The sequence below is a fragment of the Salmo trutta genome, chromosome 12, assembly GCF_901001165.1.
Source record: "Salmo trutta chromosome 12, fSalTru1.1, whole genome shotgun sequence".
In the NCBI taxonomy this organism is placed as follows: Eukaryota; Metazoa; Chordata; class Actinopteri; order Salmoniformes; family Salmonidae; genus Salmo; species Salmo trutta.
The window spans coordinates 35,042,718-35,064,226 of NC_042968.1; the positions used below are offsets into that span (position 1 = coordinate 35,042,718).

General features: G+C 43.0%; 1 protein-coding gene across 1 annotated transcript; it reads right to left on the reverse strand.

Annotated features, from left to right (window-relative positions):
* Positions 1-3,001: 3,001 nt before the first annotated feature.
* Positions 3,002-5,465, reverse strand: LOC115202529 (macrophage-expressed gene 1 protein-like). The gene is made up of 2 exons (XM_029766654.1): positions 5,371-5,465; positions 3,002-3,488 (listed from the first exon to the last, which is right to left on the reverse strand). The coding sequence occupies exons 1-2, from the start codon at positions 5,463-5,465 to the stop codon at positions 3,023-3,025; spliced, it is 561 nt and encodes a 186-aa protein (XP_029622514.1). The 3' UTR covers positions 3,002-3,022.
* Between the last annotated feature and the right edge of the window lie 16,044 nt (positions 5,466-21,509).

The window sequence follows — 21,509 nt, forward strand, 5'->3', positions numbered from 1 at the left end:
TCAGGGATTCAAACCAGCAACCTTGTGGTTACTGGACAATAATCTTAACCGCTGGGCTACCTGCCGCTAGACTACCTGATATGTACAGTCGTGGCCAAATATTTTGAGAATGACACAAATATTAATTTTCACAAAGTCTGCTGACTCTGTTTGTATGATGGCAATTTGCATATACTCCATAATGTTATGAAGAGTGATCAGATGATTTGCAATTAATTACATAGTCCCTCTTTGCCATGCAAATGAACTCAACTCCAAAAAAAAACAATTTCCACTGTATTTCAGCCCTGCCACAAAAGGACCAGCTGACATCCTGTCAGTGATTCTCTCATTAACACAGGTGTGAGTGTTGACGAGGACAAGGCTGGAGATCACTCTGTCATGCTGATTGAGTTCGAATAACAGACTGGAAGCTTCAAAAGGAGGGTGGTGCTTGGAATCATTGTTCTTCCTCTGTCAACCATGGTTACCTGCAAGGAAACACGTGCCGTCATCATTGCATTGCACAAAAAGGGCTTCACAGGCAAGGATATTGCTGCCAGTAAGATTGCACCTAAATCAACCATTTATCGGATCATCAAGAACTTCAAGGAGAGCGGTTCAATTGTTGTGAAAAAGGCTTCAGGGCGCCCAAGAAAGTCCAGCAAGCGCCAGGACCGTCTCCTAAAGTTGATTCAGCTGTGGGATCGGGGCACCACCAGTACAGAGCTTGCTCAGGAATGGCAGCAGGCAGGTGTGAGTGCAGCTGCACGCACAATGAGGCAAATTCTTTTGGAGGATGGCCTGGTGTCAAGAAGGGCAGCAAAGAAGCCACTTCTCTCCAGGAAAAACATCTGGGACAGACTGATATTCTGCAAAAGGTACAGGGATTGGACTGCTGAGGACTGGGGTAAAGTCATTTTCTCTGATAAATCCCCTTTCCGATTGTTTGGGGCATCCGGAAAGAAGCTTGTCCGGAGAAGACAAGGTGAGCGCTACCATCAGTCCTGTGTCATGCCAACAGTAAAGAGTCCTGAGACCATTCATGTGTGGGATTGCTTCTCAGCCAAGGCATTGGGCTCACTCACAATTTTGCCTAAAAACACAGCCATGAATAAAGAATGGTACCAGCACATCCTCCGAGAGCAACTTCTCCCAACCATCCAGGAACAGTTTGGTGACGAACAATGCCTTTTCCAGCATGATGGAGGACTTTGCCATAAGGCAAAAGTGATAACTAAGTGGCTCGGGGAACAAAACATAGATATTTTGGGTCCATGGCCAGGAAACTCCCCAGACCTTAATTCCATTGAGATCTTGTGGTCAATCCTCAAGAGGCGGGTTGACAAACAAAACCCACAAATTCTGACAAACTCCAAGCATTGATTATGCAAGAATGGGCTGCCGTCAGTCAGCCCAGAAGTTAATTGACAGCATGCCATGGCGGATTGCAGAGGTCTTAAAAAAGAAGGGTCAACACTGCAAATATTGACTATTTGCATCAACTTCATGTAATTGTCAATAAAAGCCTTTGACACTTATGAAATGCTTGCAATTATACTTCAGTATTCCATAGTAACATCTGACAAAAATATCTAAAGACACTAAAGCAGCAAAATTTGCGCAAATTTATATTTGTGTCATTTTCAAAACTTTTGACCACGACTGTACAAGTACACACTGGGACAAAAGGCTGTGGTGCAACATAAAAACAGACACTGAACAATAGACATGTAAATTACACTTCCACTAGGGGCAATGAGTGTGCCTGTTAACATCTAGATTCCTAGTGATGAGCAATGGTGTGGTGGGTGGGCTTGAAGACGAGCTGAACCATGAGCTACGGCCCTAAGCTTTGCTTGTTCAATCCCAGTGTTAGGAACAATTTTTGTTTTTGTTCTATTTAATCCTAACCATAACCACTTGCCTAAAACTTAACCCTCAAAGTTCTTGCATTCTAAAAGTGATAGTTTCGAGGAGTTAATTTTGAATGACAGCACTGTTGGTGCGTGGCTTGACTGACGGCTGACAGAACATGTTGACATGTCGTATTTGGTTTGACTTGGGGGTTCGTATTTACAACAGGAGTATAGCCTACCTGGCTGGCATGAAAATGAACCACAGGAAAAGCATCCTCCATTCGTCCTCCATTCACTAAGTGCATAGATTACATATTTTTTCCCATGTCCCTGTTCAAGACAGGAGCATTATAATGGTCCATTCTAAATCAAAATGAATTTCACACATATATTATTTTTTTAATATATATGTAAAGACATAAGCAGTGCGTGAGTTTCAAGTTTGGGGAAGATATTTGTCACCATAAAAATGCACCTTTATAATAAAAGCATTACATGCAGAATTGCATTTGAGTCACTTTTGATAATGGGGTTTTCCTGCTGATGGAACATTAGCGCTTATAGTCTCCTGCCATGTGCACATTGCTGCGCTTATAATGTGAAGAAACAGCCTTATAGTTTATTAACATTTTAAGCTAAACGTTCGGATCTGTTGAATCAACCTCATTGCTTAAAAATGTTTTGTTGATGCTAGTGGTTGTATTAATTTGGGATCTATCACATCCCACAACTGTCCCAGACTATGTTTGGAATATTTATTTATCACACAGAATAGAATAGGTCGACTTTTGTACTATGGGGGATAGTAGATTGACATAGACTAGTGCTTTGCTGTTCATTAGGTCTACTCATCTTGTTGGCTGACAAATGAAATGTGGACAGTTCTTCCTATATTTCAATGTGCGCCTCAGAATTGGATAAAGGACGCACACAGTTGCGCCCCCGATGTGTCTGTCTTCACTTGTAGCCTAAAATAAATAATGGATTTATTGTGATGGTGTACGCTATATTACATGGATTTATTAGACTCAGGTGGAACCGTTATATGTGTGTTCATAAAATGTAGATGTTACAGCGTCTGCCTCAGTGGCTTGAAGGCTATTCGTGGAAGCCAGGAGATGCTATATGTGTTTATGTTAATTAACGGTCAATTACCTTGAGCCCGGCAATTATTTACTTGACAATCACGGCTGATGAAACTTCATGACCGCCACAGCCCTGTTTGTGACAGATCTGTCTTGAACCTGGTGGGTCTTCACCCATTGGTTCTCAGTGGAGAACTTAGCATTGAGCCCTGGGAGGAAGGACACACCCACATTGATGGATTGAGATGTGGAACTGTGCTGCTCAAACCAATTACTGATGACCTCTGAACTAGTCACAACATCAGTGAACTTCTGGGGGATGACAAACACCTCGTCTGGGATGAGGTAGACCCCGTCCTCCGTGGTCTGGCACTGGGAGTAGCTAAAGTTCATGACTCGTCCCATGTCCATGCTCCTCAGGTTGTCCCATCCCTCACCTGAGAGCACCTCCTGGTCTAGAGCGGACAGGTTGGTGCGGCACTGCGAAGCCTGTTGCTGGGAGGGCTGAGTGGGTGAGGGGCACAGTGGTGGAGCAGAGAGAGAATGTATGCTCTCAGAGCCATGGCTGAGTCAGATGTCACCTCTATGAGGAAAAGGTTAAGAAATATGATCCTCCTCCCTTTCCCTTGTCACTAGGCTGACAACAGAAGACTTACCCGCTCTGAATGTTGATCAATGTTGTGGTTTTGGTAGGTTTCGGTCACAAGACCATGGGGGACCGGGCATTCAGTGGCGCTGCCCCCAAACTCTGGGACTCTCTCCCCCCAGCCACCCGCAACTCTGACTCTATCACCGCTTTCAAAAACTTCTCAAACCCCACCTGTTCAGTCTGACATTCCCCTCAGCTTAGCTCGCCCTTACTCAGCCATAGCCAAGCTAATTAGCTTTTACAAATGTTATTGTCTTATTCTTGTTTTGTTTTATACTCTTTGCTGTTCAGTGTCCTTATTTTTTTTAAAGGCGCTTAAAGTATCATTTATTGTTATTATTATTATCACAGCTTTGCAACTGGACTTTCAGTTCATAGACTTTCAGTTTCATATATTAAATAAAGGTTAAATAAAAAATATATATGCATATCAAAAAGCAGTTACATTAATGTCACATACAACGGCGGACTGGCATTTCAGGTCGGCCCATTTTTTGCCCAGTGGACCTGTCTAAATAGTTGTTGTTTTTTTTGCGCAAAATGATCATTACCTGACTAATACTGGGGGCCTCAAGGAAAATAATTAATAAACAAAAACTGGTAGTGTGAGTGAAAATGATTGATATCAAAATGTTTTAAATACAACACATAGAGATAAACTAAAAAGATGATGGTGACTGAAGGCTCTTTATGAGAAACTCTTTGACCTGACATGTCACATTATTTGCATGGCCAGATCAGCAAGGGAGGATGTTTTGTACAGTTGTTATTTTCATTCAGATGTCTGTACATTACACCTTACACATTACACCTGTTTCTGAGAAAAACACCACTTCCTGCCCACACAGAGAGGAAGTTTCCATGAAGCGCTGCAGTGCATCGTGGTCTCATGGCCTACTCTCACGTAGAACCCGTTATACTGTATGTGTGTTCATTTGAGTCAGATCTTATTTTTACACTCTGAGCAAAAAGGACGTTTTGTGTCTAGGTTACATTTACAACAGTTCAAAACTTGTTAATGTTAAAAATCATGCATGCAAGTTGAACATCAAATAAAATAATATTTTATTTTACACATGCTCTGAAAACAACCTTACCGTGAAATGATTACTTACGAGCCCTTAACCAACAATGCAGAGTTTTAAAAAATGAATTAAAAACAAAATCAATAATTGTAACACAATAAAATGTAAATAACAAGGCTACACACAATTGGTACCGGTACCGAGTCAATGTGCAGGGGTACGGGTTAGTAGAGGTAATTGAGGTAATACGTACATGTAGGTAGGGGGTAAAGTGACTATGCATAGATAATAAACCGAGAGTAGCAGCAGTGTATGTAAAGAGTGTGTGTGTGTGTGTGTGTGTGTGTGTGTGTGTGTGTGTGTGTGTGTGTGTGTGTGTGTGTGTGTGTGTGTGTGTGTGTGTGTGTGTGTGTGTGTGTGTGTGTGTGGCGTAAATATGCATGTGTGTGTGTGTGTGTGTGTTAGCATGTCAGTGTAGTATGTGTGGGTGTGTGGTTAGAGTCCAGTGAGTGTACATGGAGCCTGTGCAAGAGAGTCAGAGCATAAAATAAGAATAAATACTAATAAAATAAGGGTGTCCATGGAAATAGTCCTGGTAGACATTTGATAAAGGCTTGGAGGTAAAGCTGTTAAGGAGCCTTTTGTTGTGCTGTAGCAGAGAGAACAGTCTATGACTTAGGTGGCTGGAGTCTTTGAGAATTTTTAGAGCCTTCCTCTGACACCGCCTGGTATAGAGGTCCTGTGTGGCAGGAAGCGTGGCCCTAGTGACGTACTGGGCCGTACCTACTATCCTCTGTTGGGCCTTGCGGTCAGTTGCCGAGCAGTTGCCATACCAAGATGTGATGCTTCCAGTCAGGATGCTCTCCATGGTGCAGCTGTAGAACTTTTTGAGGATCTGAGAACCCATGCCAAATCTTTTCAGTCTCCTGAGGGGGAATAGGAGGTGTTTTGCCCTCTTCATGACTGTCTTGGTGTATTTGGACCATGATAGTTTCTTAGAAACGTGAACACCAAGGAACTTGAAGTTCTCGACCCGCTCCATTACAGCCCTGTCGATGTGAATGGGGGCGTGCTCGGCCCTCCTTTTCCTGTATTCCACGATCAGCTCCTTTGTCTTGCTCACCTTGAGGGAGAGATTTTTGTCCTGGCACCACACTGCCAGGTCTCTGACCTTCTCCCTATAGGCTGTCTCATCCTCGTCGGAAAACCTAATTATGGTGTTGGAGTCGTGCGTGGCCACACAGTCATGGGTGAACAGGGAGTACAGGAGGGGACTAAGCACGCACCCCTGAGGGGCCCACATGTTGAGGGTAAGCATGGCAGATGTGTTGTTGCCTATCCTTACCACCTAGGGGTGGCCCGTTGGGAAGTCCAGGATCCAGTTGCAGAGGGAGGTGTTCAGTCCCATGGTCCTTAGTTTACTGATGAGCTTGGAGGGAACCATGGTGTTGAATGCTGAGCTGTATTCAATGAACAGCATTCTCACATAAGTGGGAAAGGGCAGTGTGGAGTGCAATAGAGATTGCGTCATCTGTGGATCTGTTGGGGTGGTATGCAAATTGGAGTGAGTCCAGGGTTTCTGGGATGATTTTGTTGATATGAGCCCTTACCAGCCTTTCAAAACACTTCATGGCTACAGATATAAGTGCTACGGGCCGGTAGTCATTTAGGCAGGTTACCTTGGTGTTCTTGGGCACAGGGACTATGGTGATCTGCTTGAAACATACATGTATTACACACTGGCTCAGGGAGAGGTTAGAAATGTCAGTGAAGACACCTGCCAGATGGATAGCGCGTGCTCTGAGTATACGTCCTGGTAATCTGACTGGCCCTGCGGCCTTGTGAATGTTAACCTGTTTAAAGGTCTTACTTACATCGGCTACGGAGAGCGTGATCACACAGTCGCCTGGAACAGCTGGTGCTCTCATGCATGGTTCAGTGTTGCTTGCCTTGAAGCGAGCATGGAAAGCATTTCGCTCGTCTGGTAGTCTCGCATCACTGAGCAGCTCGTAGCTGGGTTTCCCTTTGTAATCTGTGATAGTTTGCAAGCCATGCCACATCCGACAAGTGTCAGAGCCGATGGTTTCAATCTTAGTCCTGTATTGATGCTTTGCCTGTTTGATGTGTTGTCAGAGGACGTTCTTATAAGCATCTGGATTAGTGTCCCGCACCTTGAAGCGGCAGCTCTAGCCTTTAGCTCAATGTGCATGTTGCCTGGAACAGGCTGTTGGGGAGTAGAAGGTGTGTGTGTGTGTGTGTGTGTGTGTGTGTGTGTGTGTGTGTGTGTGTGTGTGTGTGTGTGTGTGTGTGTGTGTGTGTGTGTGTGCGCTTCCTGAGACGTACAGTCAGGCCAGCTGCACGGGGCTGAACCCCAGGGACCAGAGAAGTCAAAACAGAAAGCCTAAAACAGACCCAGGAACAGACGGGGGAGACATCTTAATGGCTGACACAACTGTCTTCTGCTTCACAGCTTGAATTCTACTCCCTGCCATTGTCATTAGCTGTGTAATTATTGTTTTTGCTCCACATTTCAAAGATACAAATCCAATGTAAGACACTCATCATTGTCATATATAGAGATAGACAGACAATGAAAGACACTGATGATACCATTAAAATGTCACCCTATTCCTACATAGTGCACTACTTTTGACCAGAACCTTAGGTAGGCAGACAGACCCACAGACAGACTCACAGACAGACCCACAGACAGACCCACAGACAGACCCACAGACAGACCCACAGACAGACCCACAGACAGACCCACAGACAGACCCACAGACAGACCCACAGACAGACCGACTGACTGACCACATTTAGCTTCACTGCACATGTAACAGATTTGCAAGATATTGACAAAGAGAGGAGAGCTTGTTCAGGCTGCAGCACTTCTCCTCAGACAGAACTCCATCCTGAAGCCTCAGTGAGACCAGCTGGTTTCTGAGGCGTGGAGAAAAGCCGAGCGAACTCTGTTCTCCTGTTAAATCAAGGCTGAGTGAAAAGAAAATTGTATTTTCATCTGGCTGTAATGATTTTTTTATGGGTGCTACTGGCTTCAATTAATAAAGCCAAAGTTTTGGCCTCCGTCAAGGCAAAAGGTATTAAAGCTTTTATATCCACCTTTGTGGTGGAAGTTAAAGTGGCAGTAGTGTGCTCTCTAACCTTGACATCAGGTAAGTCAGGCCAATGCACATATGCCAGGCTTTTCTCTCTCTGTTAATGGCTCTACTCTCTAAATAGACCATTTTTATTGCTGTAATACAATGGGCTTCTCTTTTAAGCCTAATTTATACCTTACAGCAGATGTCGTCAAGAGGCGGCCCGCGTGACAAGACTGATTGTTTTTGACCCCCCAAAGTTTTTATTAAAAAAAATCTGTTCCCAAGTATTCATACGAATGAAGAAAGTGATATATGTGATTGTGTCTTAATGTAATCAAGGTATGGAATGATTGTTATTTTCAAATCAAATTTATTTTTGGGCTTAGTTGGTGTCAATTTGTACAAATGTATTATAATTATGTTCCAGGCCCCCCAATCATCTGCTCCAACAAAAATCTGCCCTTGGCTGAGTCTGGTGCTCACGTGTTTTTGCTACGCAACTACAATTGATTGCGGGTATAAATTTATTTAAAATGTATAGGTATTTTTGTTATAAGTTTTTGTGTTTTATGTTCTTACCTGTTTTTCTTATTGTAAATTATTACAATTGATCACAAATAACAAAGAAAAGAAAGGTACAATACTGTTCCATTTATGCATCAGTATATAAATCAGCATACCGGTATATACACTGCTCAAAAAAATAAAGGGAATACTTAAACAACACAATGTAACTCCAAGTCAATCACACTTCTGTGAAATCAAACTGTCCACTTAGGAAGCAACACTGATTGACAATACATTTCACATGCTATTGTGCAAATGGAATAGACAACAGGTGGAAATTATAGGCAATTAACAAGACACCCCCAATAAAGGAGTGGTTCTGCAGGTGGGGACCACAGACCACTTCTCAGTTCCTATGCTTCCTGGCTGATGTTTTGGTCACTTTTGAATGCTGTCGGTGCTTTCACTCTAGTGGTAGCATGAGACGGAGTCTACAACCCACACAAGTGGCTCAGGTAGTGCAGCTCATCCAGGATAGCACATCAATGCGAGCTGTTGCAAGAAGGTTTGCTGTGTCTGTCAGCGTAGTGTCCAGAGCATGGAGGCGCTACCAGGAGACAGGCCAGTACATCAGGAGACGTGGAGGAGGCCGTAGGAGGGCAACAACCCAGCAGCAGGACCGCTACCTCCGCCTTTGTGCAAGGAGGAGCAGGAGAAGCACTGCCAGAGCCCTGCAAAATGACCTCCAGCAGGCCACAAATGTGCATGTGTCTGCTCAAACGGTCAGAAACAGACTCCATGTGGGTGGTATGAGGGCCTGACGTCCACAGGTTGGGGTTGTGCTTACAGCCCAACACCGTGCAGGACGTTTGGCATTTGCCAGAGAACACCAAGAATGGCAAATTCGCCACAGATGAAAGCAGGTTCACACTGAGCACGTGACAGACGTGACAGAGTCTGGAGACGCCGTGGAGAACGTTCTGCTGCCTGCAACATCCTCCAGCTTGACCAGTTTGGCGGTGGTTCAGTCATGGTGTTGGGTGGCATTTCTTTGGGGGGCCGCACAGCCCTCCATGTGCTCGCCAGAGGTAGCCTGACTGCCATTAGGTACCGAGATGAGATCCTCAGACCCCTTGTGAGACCATATGCTGGTGCGGTTGGCCCTGGGTTCCTCCTAATGCAAGACAATGCTAGACCTCATGTGGCTGTGTTCCCTTTATTTTTTTGAGCAGTATACATTGATTCATACTCAGTACAATCCACATGCACAATTTGTTCGTGTCAGAATGCACTCTTGCTGAAATGTGGTCTATATTGTCTATTCTTATCTCCCTAATTGATAATAGCTTGGTCTATTCTTATCTCCCTAATTACAATGCCTTGGTCTGTTCTTATCTCCCTAATTACAATGCCTTGATGTCACGTCCTGACCAGTAAAAAGGTAATTTGTCATTGCAGTATGGTCAGGGCATGGCAGGGGGTGTTTGTTTTGTGTGTTTTGGGTTTTTTTGGTTCTAGGGGATTTTGGTTCTAGTTTTCTATTTCTAGGTTTCTTTTTCCATGTTTGGCCGAGTATGGTTTCCAATCAGAGGCAGGTGTTTTTTGTTGTCTCTGATTGGAAGCCATACTTAGGCAGCATGTTTTTTCCTTTGGGTTTGTGGGTGGTTGCTTTCTGTATAGTCTATGTACCTTGCAGAACTGTTGATTGTCGGTTTGTTGTTTTCGTTTAAGTGTTCACTTTATTAATAATAAAAGAAGATGAGCACTATACCCGCTGCGCCTTGGTCTGTCCCTTTCAACGCCTATGACACTTGGTCTGTTCTCATCTCCCTAATTACAATGCCTTGGTCTGTTCTTATCTCCCTAATTACAATGCCTTGATGTCACGTCCTGACCAGTAAAAAGGTAATTTGTCATTGCAGTATGGTCAGGGCATGGCAGGGGGTGTTTGTTTTGTGTGTTTTGGGTTTTTTTGGTTCTAGGGGATTTTGGTTCTAGTTTTCTATTTCTAGGTTTCTTTTTCCATGTTTGGCCGAGTATGGTTTCCAATCAGAGGCAGGTGTTTTTCGTTGTCTCTGATTGGAAGCCATACTTAGGCAGCATGTTTTTTCCTTTGGGTTTGTGGGTGGTTGCTTTCTGTATAGTCTATGTACCTTGCAGAACTGTTGATTGTCGGTTTGTTGTTTTCGTTTAAGTGTTCACTTTATTAATAATAAAAGAAGATGAGCACTATACCCGCTGCGCCTTGGTCTGTCCCTTTCAACGCCTATGACACTTGGTCTGTTCTCATCTCCCTAATTACAATGCCTTGGTCTGTTCTTATCTCCCTAATTACAATGCCTTGGTCTGTTCTTATCTCCCTAATTACAATGCCTTGGTCTGTTCTTATCTCCCTAATTACAATGACTTGGTCTGTTCTTATCTCCCTAATTACAATGCCTTGGTCTGTTCTTATCTCCCTAATTACAATGCCTTGGTCTGTTCTTATCTCCCTAATTACAATGCCTTGGTCTATCTGATCTTCCTGCTGCATTGTCATTACAAGTTTTCAGAACGATTTACCTAGTATATCTCCAATCCCAAAGTACACTCAAATTGACAGTTTTACCTCATTTCTCAGCCTTGTCTTCCTCTGTCTCTACAGTTCTTCTTAGTCTCCATCCCAAATAGCATACTGTTCCCTAAATAGTACACTACTTTTGACCAGAACCTATGCGCCCTATGGGTCCTGGTCAAAAGAAGTGCACAATATAGGGAACAGGGTGCAATTTGGGATGCCGACTTGGTCTTTTGGGGGTGCAGATCGCTGATGTATCAGCTTGGCTCCTAATAATGTTCCAAGTCTGTTTCATGAAGGAAAGGTAAGACGCAGGTCAGGATCTAGCTCAGTTTAATGAGCGATAACCCAGTGTGTGTGTGTGTGTGTGTGTGTGTGTGTGTGTGTGTGTGTGTGTGTGTGTGTGTGTGTGTGTGTGTGTGTGTGTGTGTGTGTGTGTGTGTGTGTGTGTGTGTGTGTGTGTGTGTGTGTGTGTGTTAGAGTAGTACTAACAAGCTCTGACTGATCACAAGCATTCTGTTCTCTTACAGCAATGATTGGGCTTCAACGTTCAAAGTTGATTTGAAGTACATGGAACTTCTTCCATGTTTTCAAGCCAAGATTTTATGCTTTTATTTGTATTTATTTATTTAACCTTTGTCTACCACATCAGGAAAATCAGTTCTGTAAGAACAAAATCTTATTATTGTTATGTTACTGGATTAGATAGATCTCAATTTCACTCACAGGGCAACATTTTCAAAGTGCTAAAATTACCATAAACATAATTTAAATTTGGCAGCGTGTTTTGAAACTTTTCTTCAACAATGTGCGATATAAAGAGGTGACTAATTACAATATGTATTGCTCAGTTTACTAAACTCAAGGTTACATAATCACCTTATAACAAACATTGTTGAAGAACAGTTTCAAATGAAATCACACTGTGAGATTATAATTAGGTTTACCGTGTTTCTTGCACTTTGCACTACAAACATGTTAACGTGATATTTCTCCTAGAAGAGCAGTTTAGATCCCTCATACAGACACACTTTCACAGCTCCCCATCCACAGCATGTCTAAAAGCTATGAATAACTGTAGCAATAATGGTGCCTTATGAAATGTTGTGTCATGAAGTTAGATGTGCCTGGGTTCAAAATGGATATTCAGCAGTGGTCAAAATATTGACCTCTCCTCTTCACCAGGCACAATGGATTACTATAGTGTGTGTGTGTGTGTGTGTGTGTGTGTGTGTGTGTGTGTGTGCGTGCGTGTGTGTGTGTGTGTGTGTGCGTGCGTGCGTGTGTGTGTGTGTTACATCCTATACTTAGAACATATTCTTCTATCGCCCCATTGCACACAGGGTCTCCACACTCAACACATATTCTCCCTGCAGAGCAAAGTCAACAGAAACACAACAACAATATAGATTAGAACCACATATGGAATTGTTTTCAGATGGTCATACCATGGATCCTTTAGCTATTTGATTTAGAATTTTAGGACCACTTTAGGTATAACAAAATATATTTAAAAAATATTTGATAAAATATTGAATTTGGCCTTTACTTCTTTCTATAGCCCATAGAAACCATTGAATAACACATTCATCAATGGCAAAACATTTAGACAAGGGACGAGGAATGATATCAACACCCATACATACTGCATGATGAGAGACTGTGTCAACAAGCTCTCACAGTCTCACTGCAGAATCCGATGTTAGTCCATAAACATCAAATTTCAATGGTTAAGTTAAAGGTTAAGATTTGGGATAGGGTTAATACTAAAATGAGTGCATAGCACTGGGATTGAACACGAGACTCTTGGAGCCGGTGCTCGCGGCGTACGCCCATCCGACATCTCCGTACAATACGCCCTAGCAAACTGCAAGCCTACCTGATGGTAATAGTTCTCACTGTTGCCCCTAGTGGCTGATTTGTAAGTCATCTCCTGGCGTCTTGGGTACCTGGACGGACGTTTAATTTCACCTTGGATCTTGAGCGACCTGGCTGCTCTGTACACACACACACACACACTTGCACGGACACATACACACACACACATAATCCTGATGACTCGCCCACCCCATGCCAGCCAGCCAGAGTTTGGGGATTGACCTGAATCTCAATTTGAGGGGAAAGAGGAACTAAGAGGAGAAAGAATCTCAATTTGGGGGGAAAGAGGAATTAAGAGGGAGGAGAAGACATCCCATACACTTTCTCTAAAATTACAGATATCATTTCACCCAATTACATTGAGGAATGATGCTCTAGGCATCTGCAATGGCTCACTCCCCATCTCTCACTCTCTGTCTCTCTCTCACTGTCTCTCTCTCGCTGTCTCTCTTCCTGTCTATCTCTCCCTGTCTCTAGGCATCTGCAAGGGATCCCTCCCCGTCTCTCTCTAATCTCTCTCTCTCTATCCCCCCTCTCTCTCTGTCTGTCTCTGTATCTATCTCTCTCTATCTTCTCCCTCCCTCTGTCTCTCTCTTTCTCTCGCTGTATCTCTCTTTCACACACACACAAACACACGCACACACATGTTTGTTTTACTATCCTTGTGGGGACCAAACAATTGATTCCCATAAAAAAAGAATTTTCCTATCACCTAACCCTTAACCTAACTCCTAACCTTAACCCTTAACCTAAACCTAACCCCAAAGCCTTAAATAGCCATTTTCCTTGTGGGGACCGGCGAAATGTCCCCACATGTCCATATTTTTTACGTTTTACTATTCATGCGAGGACTTCTGGTCCCCATAAGGATTGTAAAACCAAACACACACACACACACACAGAAAAAGTGATCCCCATTACAGTTTGGGTTCCAGTGTGGCTGTATATCATTCACACTGTCAGCTGTGCATTTTGACACGTTATCTAACAGGGATGATTTCAAATCCACCCACTCCTTCTAAAATGAACCCTCGAAAAGCATACACACACACCACACACACACACACACACACACACACACACACACACACACACACACACACGTAATAGCACACATTTTCTCTCGGAGACAGGTGTGCTATTTCATCCCAGTGGTGCTGTGACAGCAGATGATGGTTCTAACTTCCCTCCAGACATTCAGACAGGATTCCTTTGTCCTGTCTGACTCAGACTCTCAAAAGAATAGAATCAAATACAGCATTGTGTAAACAAATACACATATAATAGAAATAAATAGAATATAATAGACTGTTGCCTACAAAATGAATAAATATAATTCATTCCACATATCCAAAAGCCATTTTCAGTGTTCTTCAGAGCCGTCTGGACGATATGAAGAATACATATTCCTCACTATAATCTTACTTGACCTTTCAAGTTGTTTATTAGTCGTATGTACAGGATACACATGGTATACACCGTCCAATGAAATGCTTACTTGCAGGTTCCTTCTCGACAATGCAACAACAGTACCAAATAATAAAATGTAAGACTACTAACAGAAAGTAAATGTCTCAGCAGAACAGAATAAACATTTAACATCAGTATAATACAGGAAGGCACAATTTATAGTACAATTTTTACATATGTTCGGGGGAAGGGGGGGTTGGAGGGCAAGTGTTTAAAACTTCTTAGGGATCAAATCCCTTTAGCGGGATCGATTTGACAACAGCCAGTGAAAGTGCAGGGCGCCAAATTCAAAACAGCAAAGATCTCATAATTAAAATTCCTCAAACATACAAGTATTATACACCATTTTAAAGATAAGATTCTCATTAATCCAACCACAGTTTCCGATTTCAAAAAGGCTGTACAGTGAAAGCCCACCAAACGATTATGTTAGGTCAACACCTGGTCACAAAAAAACATACAGCCATTTTCCAGCCAAAGAGAGGAGTCACAAAAAGCTGAAATAGAGATAATATGAATCACTAACCTTTGATGATCTTCATCAGATGGCACTCATAGGACTTCCTGTTACACAATACATGTATGTTTTGTTCAATAAAGTTCATATTTATATCCAAAAACCTCAGTTTACATTGGCGAGTTATGTTCAGTAATAATTTGCCTCCAAAACCTCCGGTAACTTTGCAGAGAGCCACATCAATTTACAGAAATACTTATCATAAACTTTGATAAAATATACAAGTGTTATGCACAGAATTAAAGATATACTTCTCCTTAATAATGCAACCACTATGTCAGATTTCAAAAAAGCTTCACGGCGAAAGCACACTTTGCAATAATCTGAGTACAGTGCTCAGACACCAAAAGAAGCTATTCAGATACCCGCCATGTTGTGCAGTCAACAGAAGTCAGAAATAGCGTTATAAATATACACTTACCTTTGATGATCATCATCGGAATGCACTCCCAGGAATCCCAGTTCAACAATAAATGTTTGTTTTGTTCGATAAAGTTCATGTTTATGTCCAAATACCTGCATTTTGTTTGCGTGTTAGGTTCACTATTCCAAAAGCAAGGCGCGCGCTTACTAAGTCCAGATGAAAAGTAAAAAAAGTTGTACTACAGTTTGTAGAAACATGTCAAACGATGTATAGAATCAATCTTTAGGATGTTTTTATCATAAATCTTCAATAAAATTCCAACCGGACAATTCCTTTCTCTTTAGGAATGAAAATGAACTCAGCTCGCTCCCAAGGCTATGCGTGTGACTGAACTCATGCCTTTTTCTCAGACACCTGGTTCCATTAGCTCTTATTCTCTCCCCATTCACAGTAGAAGCCTGAAACAATGTTCTAAAGACGGTTGACATCTAGTGGAAGCCTTAGGAAGTGCAATATGACCCCACAGACACTGTATATTGGATAGAGAATCACTTGAAAAACTCTCAAGCCTCAGATTGCCCACTTCCTGGTTGGATTTTTCTCAGGTTTTCGCCTGCCATATGAGTTCTGTTATACTCACAGACATCATTCAAACAGTTTTAGAAACTTCAGAGTGTTTTCTATCCAAATCTACTAATAATATGCATATCCTAGCTTCTGGGCCTGAGTAGCAAGCAGTTTACTCTGGGCACGCTTTTCATCCGGACATGAAAATACTGCCCCCTATCCCAAAGAGGTTTTAAATTGTGCAGTATAAGCAATAGTAAATACGAGTCTGGTAGCAGCAGTTGTGTGTGTACCATGAATGCATGTGTGAACCTGGAAGAGTGGAAAGTGTTTGGCTCCCAAGGCTCAAGGCATTTATAATGAGTTCCAATCAACCCTGAGAGAAAACACTTTCTGCAGGAAATCAATTCAATGAAATAAATCAATTCCTTGTTGTTACTGCCAGCAATTAATTATCTTGAGTCTAAAAAAAGCAACTTCTGTTAAGCCAATTATTATTTAAATGAAAACAGAGCAAACCGCTGCTATTTAAACCATGCTGTCTCTCTCTCTCTCAATTCAATTTCAATTTAAGGGGCTTTATTGGCATGGGAAACATATGTTTACATTGCCAAAGCAAAATAGATAATAAACTGTCTCTCTCTCTCTCAAAATAGACGAACAAAACAAAGTAGGATTTAAAATAAATATGAATGTACTATTATCTATGGTTAGAAGTGTTTGATTGTTCCTGTTACAGGGTAGAGTTATTTGATAAACAGATAGATAGAATACCTGGAGATGATCATCATTACTGTTATCTAAGTGAAACACATGGTTGGGTTCAATTCTTTCTACTTGGTCGATTCAGGAGACCGTTTGAAATCCAATAAATTGAAAATGGGCCATTATTTTCTGTGTCCCTTTCAATCGAGGCCTTGAATTGATTGAGTTGAAATGAAAAACGACCGACATCCCTGCAGTGAAGATGCTGCCCTAGGCCAATTTTCAAAAAGCACCCTAGAGCAGGAGTGGTGATCTAGGATCAGTTTCCGCCTGTCCATATAAATCATTTTAGTTATGAACCAAATAGCAAAACTGGTCCTCTGTCAGCAATCCCACTCCAAGACGCCCTGACCACAATGACCTCAGCAGCTAGCTCTGACCACAATGATCTAAGCAGCTAGCTATGACCACAATGACCTCAGCAGCTAGCTGTGACCACAATGACCTCAGCAGCTAGCTATGACCACAATGACCTCAGCAGCTAGCTATGACCACAATGACCTCAGCAGCTAGCTGTGACCACAATGACCTCAGCAGCTAGCTGTGACCACACTGTTACAACTCTACAATGACCTCAGCAGCTAGCTGTGACCACACTGTTGTGTGTCGACAGTCCCATTGAGAATCAGTGAACCAGGGTGTTAAAGGAGAACCAACATTTATGATGCTCTTTGATCATTGAGGTATGGAGGCAATGATGTTCAGTGCTGCAGGCAGCACTGTCTGTCTGTCTGTCTGTCTGTCTGTCTGTCTGTCTGTCTGTCTGTCTGTCTGTCTGTCTGTCTGTCTGTCTGTCTGTCTGTCTGTCTGTCTGTCTGTCTGTCTGTCTGTCTGTCTGTCTGTGTCTCTGTCTCTGTCTCTGTCTGTGTCTCTGTCTCTGTCTCTGTCTCTGTCTCTGTCTCTGTCTCTGTCTCTGTCTCTGTCTCTGTCTCTGTCTCTGTCTCTGTCTCTGTCCATCCAGTGATGCTCTGAGATGTAACTAGGCCCTTGAAAGTTCCTACACTTGTCTCTCTAGTGGAAGTGGGTCAGTGTGTTATGATGTTAAGCATCCCCCTCATCACCAATGAAGTCTGATCAAAGAGATTGAACGGGATCACAGGCACACACACACACACAAATACACACAAACACACGCACAGACTATCCAAACCCTGGGGGCTCTAGTCTAGCCACTTCTTTACCTAATGTATTTGTTTGGTCATTCATATGTACAGTCTCTCTAGTGGAAGTGGGTCAGTGTGTTACATACAGTATACACATTCATTCACTAGTTCTTTCTTTGTTTCAATTATCACCCAATGATCTAAGTTAAACCCAGTATTACTATAGACAGAAGACCTTTATGGTTGAACACACTAAAACAGACATTACTCTTTGACACAGCACATTGTAAGTAGACTTCTGGTTCTTTTTAGTCCAGTTCCTGTGTCACATGAATGGGGATATTTTATCTTTACATTTCAGCCATTTAGCAGACGCTCTTATCCAGAGCTATTTTCAGGAGCAATTAAGTGTCTCAAACAAGGACACACACACACACACACACACACACACACACACACACACACACACACACACACACACACACACACACACACACACACACACACAGTACCCCACCCCAGACTGAGAGTCTGGCAATGCTGCAGTGAGACAAAGGGGAACAAAGGATTCATAACAGAACATGACAGTATCTCTATCAACCTGATAATGACCTCTAGTGGGGGGACAGAACATGACAGTACCTCTATCAACCTGATAATGAACTCTAGTGAGGGGACAGAACATGACAGTACCTCTATCAACCTGATAATGACCTCTAGTGGGGGGACAGAACATGACAGTTCCTCTATCAACCTGACAGTGACCTCTAGTGAGGGGACAGAACATGACAATTCCTCTATCAACCTGATAGTGACCTCTAGTGAGAGGACAGAGCATGACAGTACCTCTATAAACCTGATAATGACCTCTAGTGGGGGGACAGAACATGACAGTACCTCTATCAACCTGACAGTGACCTCTAGTGAGGGGACAGAACATGACAGTACCTCTATCAACCTGATAATGACCTCTAGTGGGGGGACAGAACATGGCAGTACCTCTATCAACCTGATAATGACCTCTAGTGGGGGGACAGAACATGGCAGTACCTCTATCAACCTGATAATGACCTCTAGTGAGGGGACAGAACATGACAGTACCTCTATCAACCTGATAATGATCTCTAGTGAGGGGACAGAACATGACAGTACCTTTATCAACCTGATAATGACCTCTAGTGAGGGGACAGAACATGACAGTATCTCTATAAACCTGATAATGACCTCTAGTGGGGGGACAGAACATGACAGTACCTCTATCAACCTGATAATGACCTCTAGTGGGGGGACAGAACATGACAGTTCCTCTATCAACCTGATAATGACCTCTAGTGGGGGGACAGAACATGACAGTATCTCTATCAACCTGATAATGACCTCTAGTGAGGGGACAGAACATGACAGTATCTCTATCAACCTGATAATGACCTCTAGTGAGGGGACAGAACATGGCAGTACCTCTATCAACCTGATAATGACCTCTAGTGGGGGGACAGAACATGACAGTACCTCTATCAACCTGATAATGACCTCTAGTGGGGGGACAGAACATGACAGTACCTCTATCAACCTGATAATGACCTCTAGTGAGGGGACAGAACATGACAGTATCTCTATCAACCTGATAATGACCTCTAGTGGGGGGACAGAACATGACAGTTCCTCTATCAACCTGATAGTGACCTCTAGTGAGGGGACAGAACATGACAGTACCTCTATCAACCTGATAATGACCTCTAGTGAGGGGACAGAACATGACAGTATCTCTATCAACCTGATAATGACCTCTAGTGGGGGGACAGAACATGACAGTACCTCTATCAACCTGATAATGACCTCTAGTGAGGGGACAGAACATGACAGTACCTCTATAAACCTGATAATGACCTCTAGTGAGGGGACAGAACATGACAGTATCTCTATCAACCTGATAATGACCTCTAGTGGGGGGACAGAACATGACAGTACCTCTATCAAACTGATAATGACCTCTAGTGAGGGGACAGAACATGACAGTACCTCTATCAACCTGATAATGACCTCTAGTGGGGGGACAGAACATGACAGTATCTCTATCAACCTGATAATGACCTCTAGTGAGGGGACAGAACATGACAGTTCCTCTATCAACCTGATAATGACCTCTAGTGAGGGGACAGAACATGACAGTACCTCTATCAACCTATTAATGACCTCTGATGAGGGGACAGAACATGACAGTACGTCTATCAACCTGATAATGACCTCTAGTGAGGGGACAGAACATGACAGTACCTCTATCAACCTCATAGTGATCTCTAGTGAGGGGACAGAACATGGCAGTACCTCTATCAACCTGATAATGACCTCTAGTGAGGGGACAGAACATGACAGTACCTCTATCAACCTCATAGTGATCTCTAGTGAGGGGACAGAACATGGCAGTACCTCTATCAACCTGATAATGACCTCTAGTGAGGGGACAGAACATGGCAGTACCTCTATCAACCTGATAATGACCTCTAGTGAGGGGACAGAACATGGCAGTACATCTATCATCATGATAATGATCTCTAGTGAGGGGACAGAACATGACAGTACCTCTATCAACCTGATAATGACCTCTAGTGAGGGGACAGAACATGACAGTACCTCTATCAACCTGATAATGACCTCTGATGAAGGGACAGAACATGGCAGTACCTCTATCATCATGATAATGATCTCTAGTGAGGGGACAGAACATGACAGCCAGAAAGTTACATCTTAGATAACGCTGTGAATTGCAGAGTTGGCCTTTCTCATGCATCTTTCTTCTTTATAAGTTGTCTTGTGTGGTTATCATGTGAGGTTGGACAAAAGGGAAACTTTTTATATTCTATTATATTCTACATGTTCCCCCTTTAGGTTTTACAGATGAAGAATAATAAGAAAAAGTCAAGTTTGAGATGTTCGTGTAAGAGTTTCAGTCATGTGGGAAAGAGAAGGGATCATCTCAAAGTCTGTGTCCCAAATGGAACCCTATTCATATAGTGCAGCACTTTTGACCAGAACCCTATGGGCCCTAGTCAAACATAGTGCACTATATAAGGAATAGGTTGCCATTTGGGACGAATCTCATATATGCTATTTGTTCCCAGGTTCTTTCTCCGGTCTTCACAAAGAGTCTTTGTAGCAGGGCAGGATTAGACAGCTGTATTCAGTTTCACACACACACCAGAGAGGTTCCAGCGTCATGCAGTGGTGACAGGTCCAAATTGAGAAAGTAAATAAACACCAGTCAGAGACGTCTTGAGTTCCACAGTTCTCTGGTGATAAAGACCCCAGCAGCAGACAGAGTCCTGGGAAACCCACCTTGCCTGTGTGTGTGTGTGTGTGTGTGTGTGTGTGTGTGTGTGTGTGTGTGTGTGTGTGTGTGTGTGTGTGTGTGTGTGTGTGTGTGTGTGTGTGTGTGTGTGTGTGTGTGTCCAGAGCAACAGGTTAGAAGAACAACAAAGAGCCTGTTTTATTATTCAGATGTGGTTCACACAGTCTGACATTGTATGGTCAGGGTCAAGTGTCTGAGCAGGGGCAGAGGGCTGGTAGAGAGGGGGTGATGGGTTACAAAAGGGGAGTCAGTCATAGCGGAAGTGAGGAGGGGGTGTAGATAATGCCAATGCCTGTTTTGGGAGGTGACAGGAGGTGGGAGGTGGTTCTCTCCCCTGGTTATGGAAAAGGGATGGAGGCAGGTAGGGAGGCGGAGTAAGGGAGGGATGCAGGGAGTAAGGAAGGGAGGGAGGGAGGGAGATTTGCCTGGTGGTTTTCTACAGGGGTCAGAGGTGACTGGGGAAGTGGAGTGTGGGGAAACCTCTTTCTCTTCTCCCTATGTTCTCTCCTCTCTCTGTCACAGTGTAAAGGACCATGCCAGTCAGGACTACACAGGTTCTCTGTGTCATGGGACTTCCAATGAGTAGGATTCAAACACATGACAGAACATGAGAATGTAAATGCGTATTTGTTGTTCCTGAGAGCAAAATAATTAAATGCAAATGGATTGTTTTTGCAAATCAGGAGATTACGATGTGTCAGCACGTTTTATTTACAAGGCATTTCCAGTACATTGCA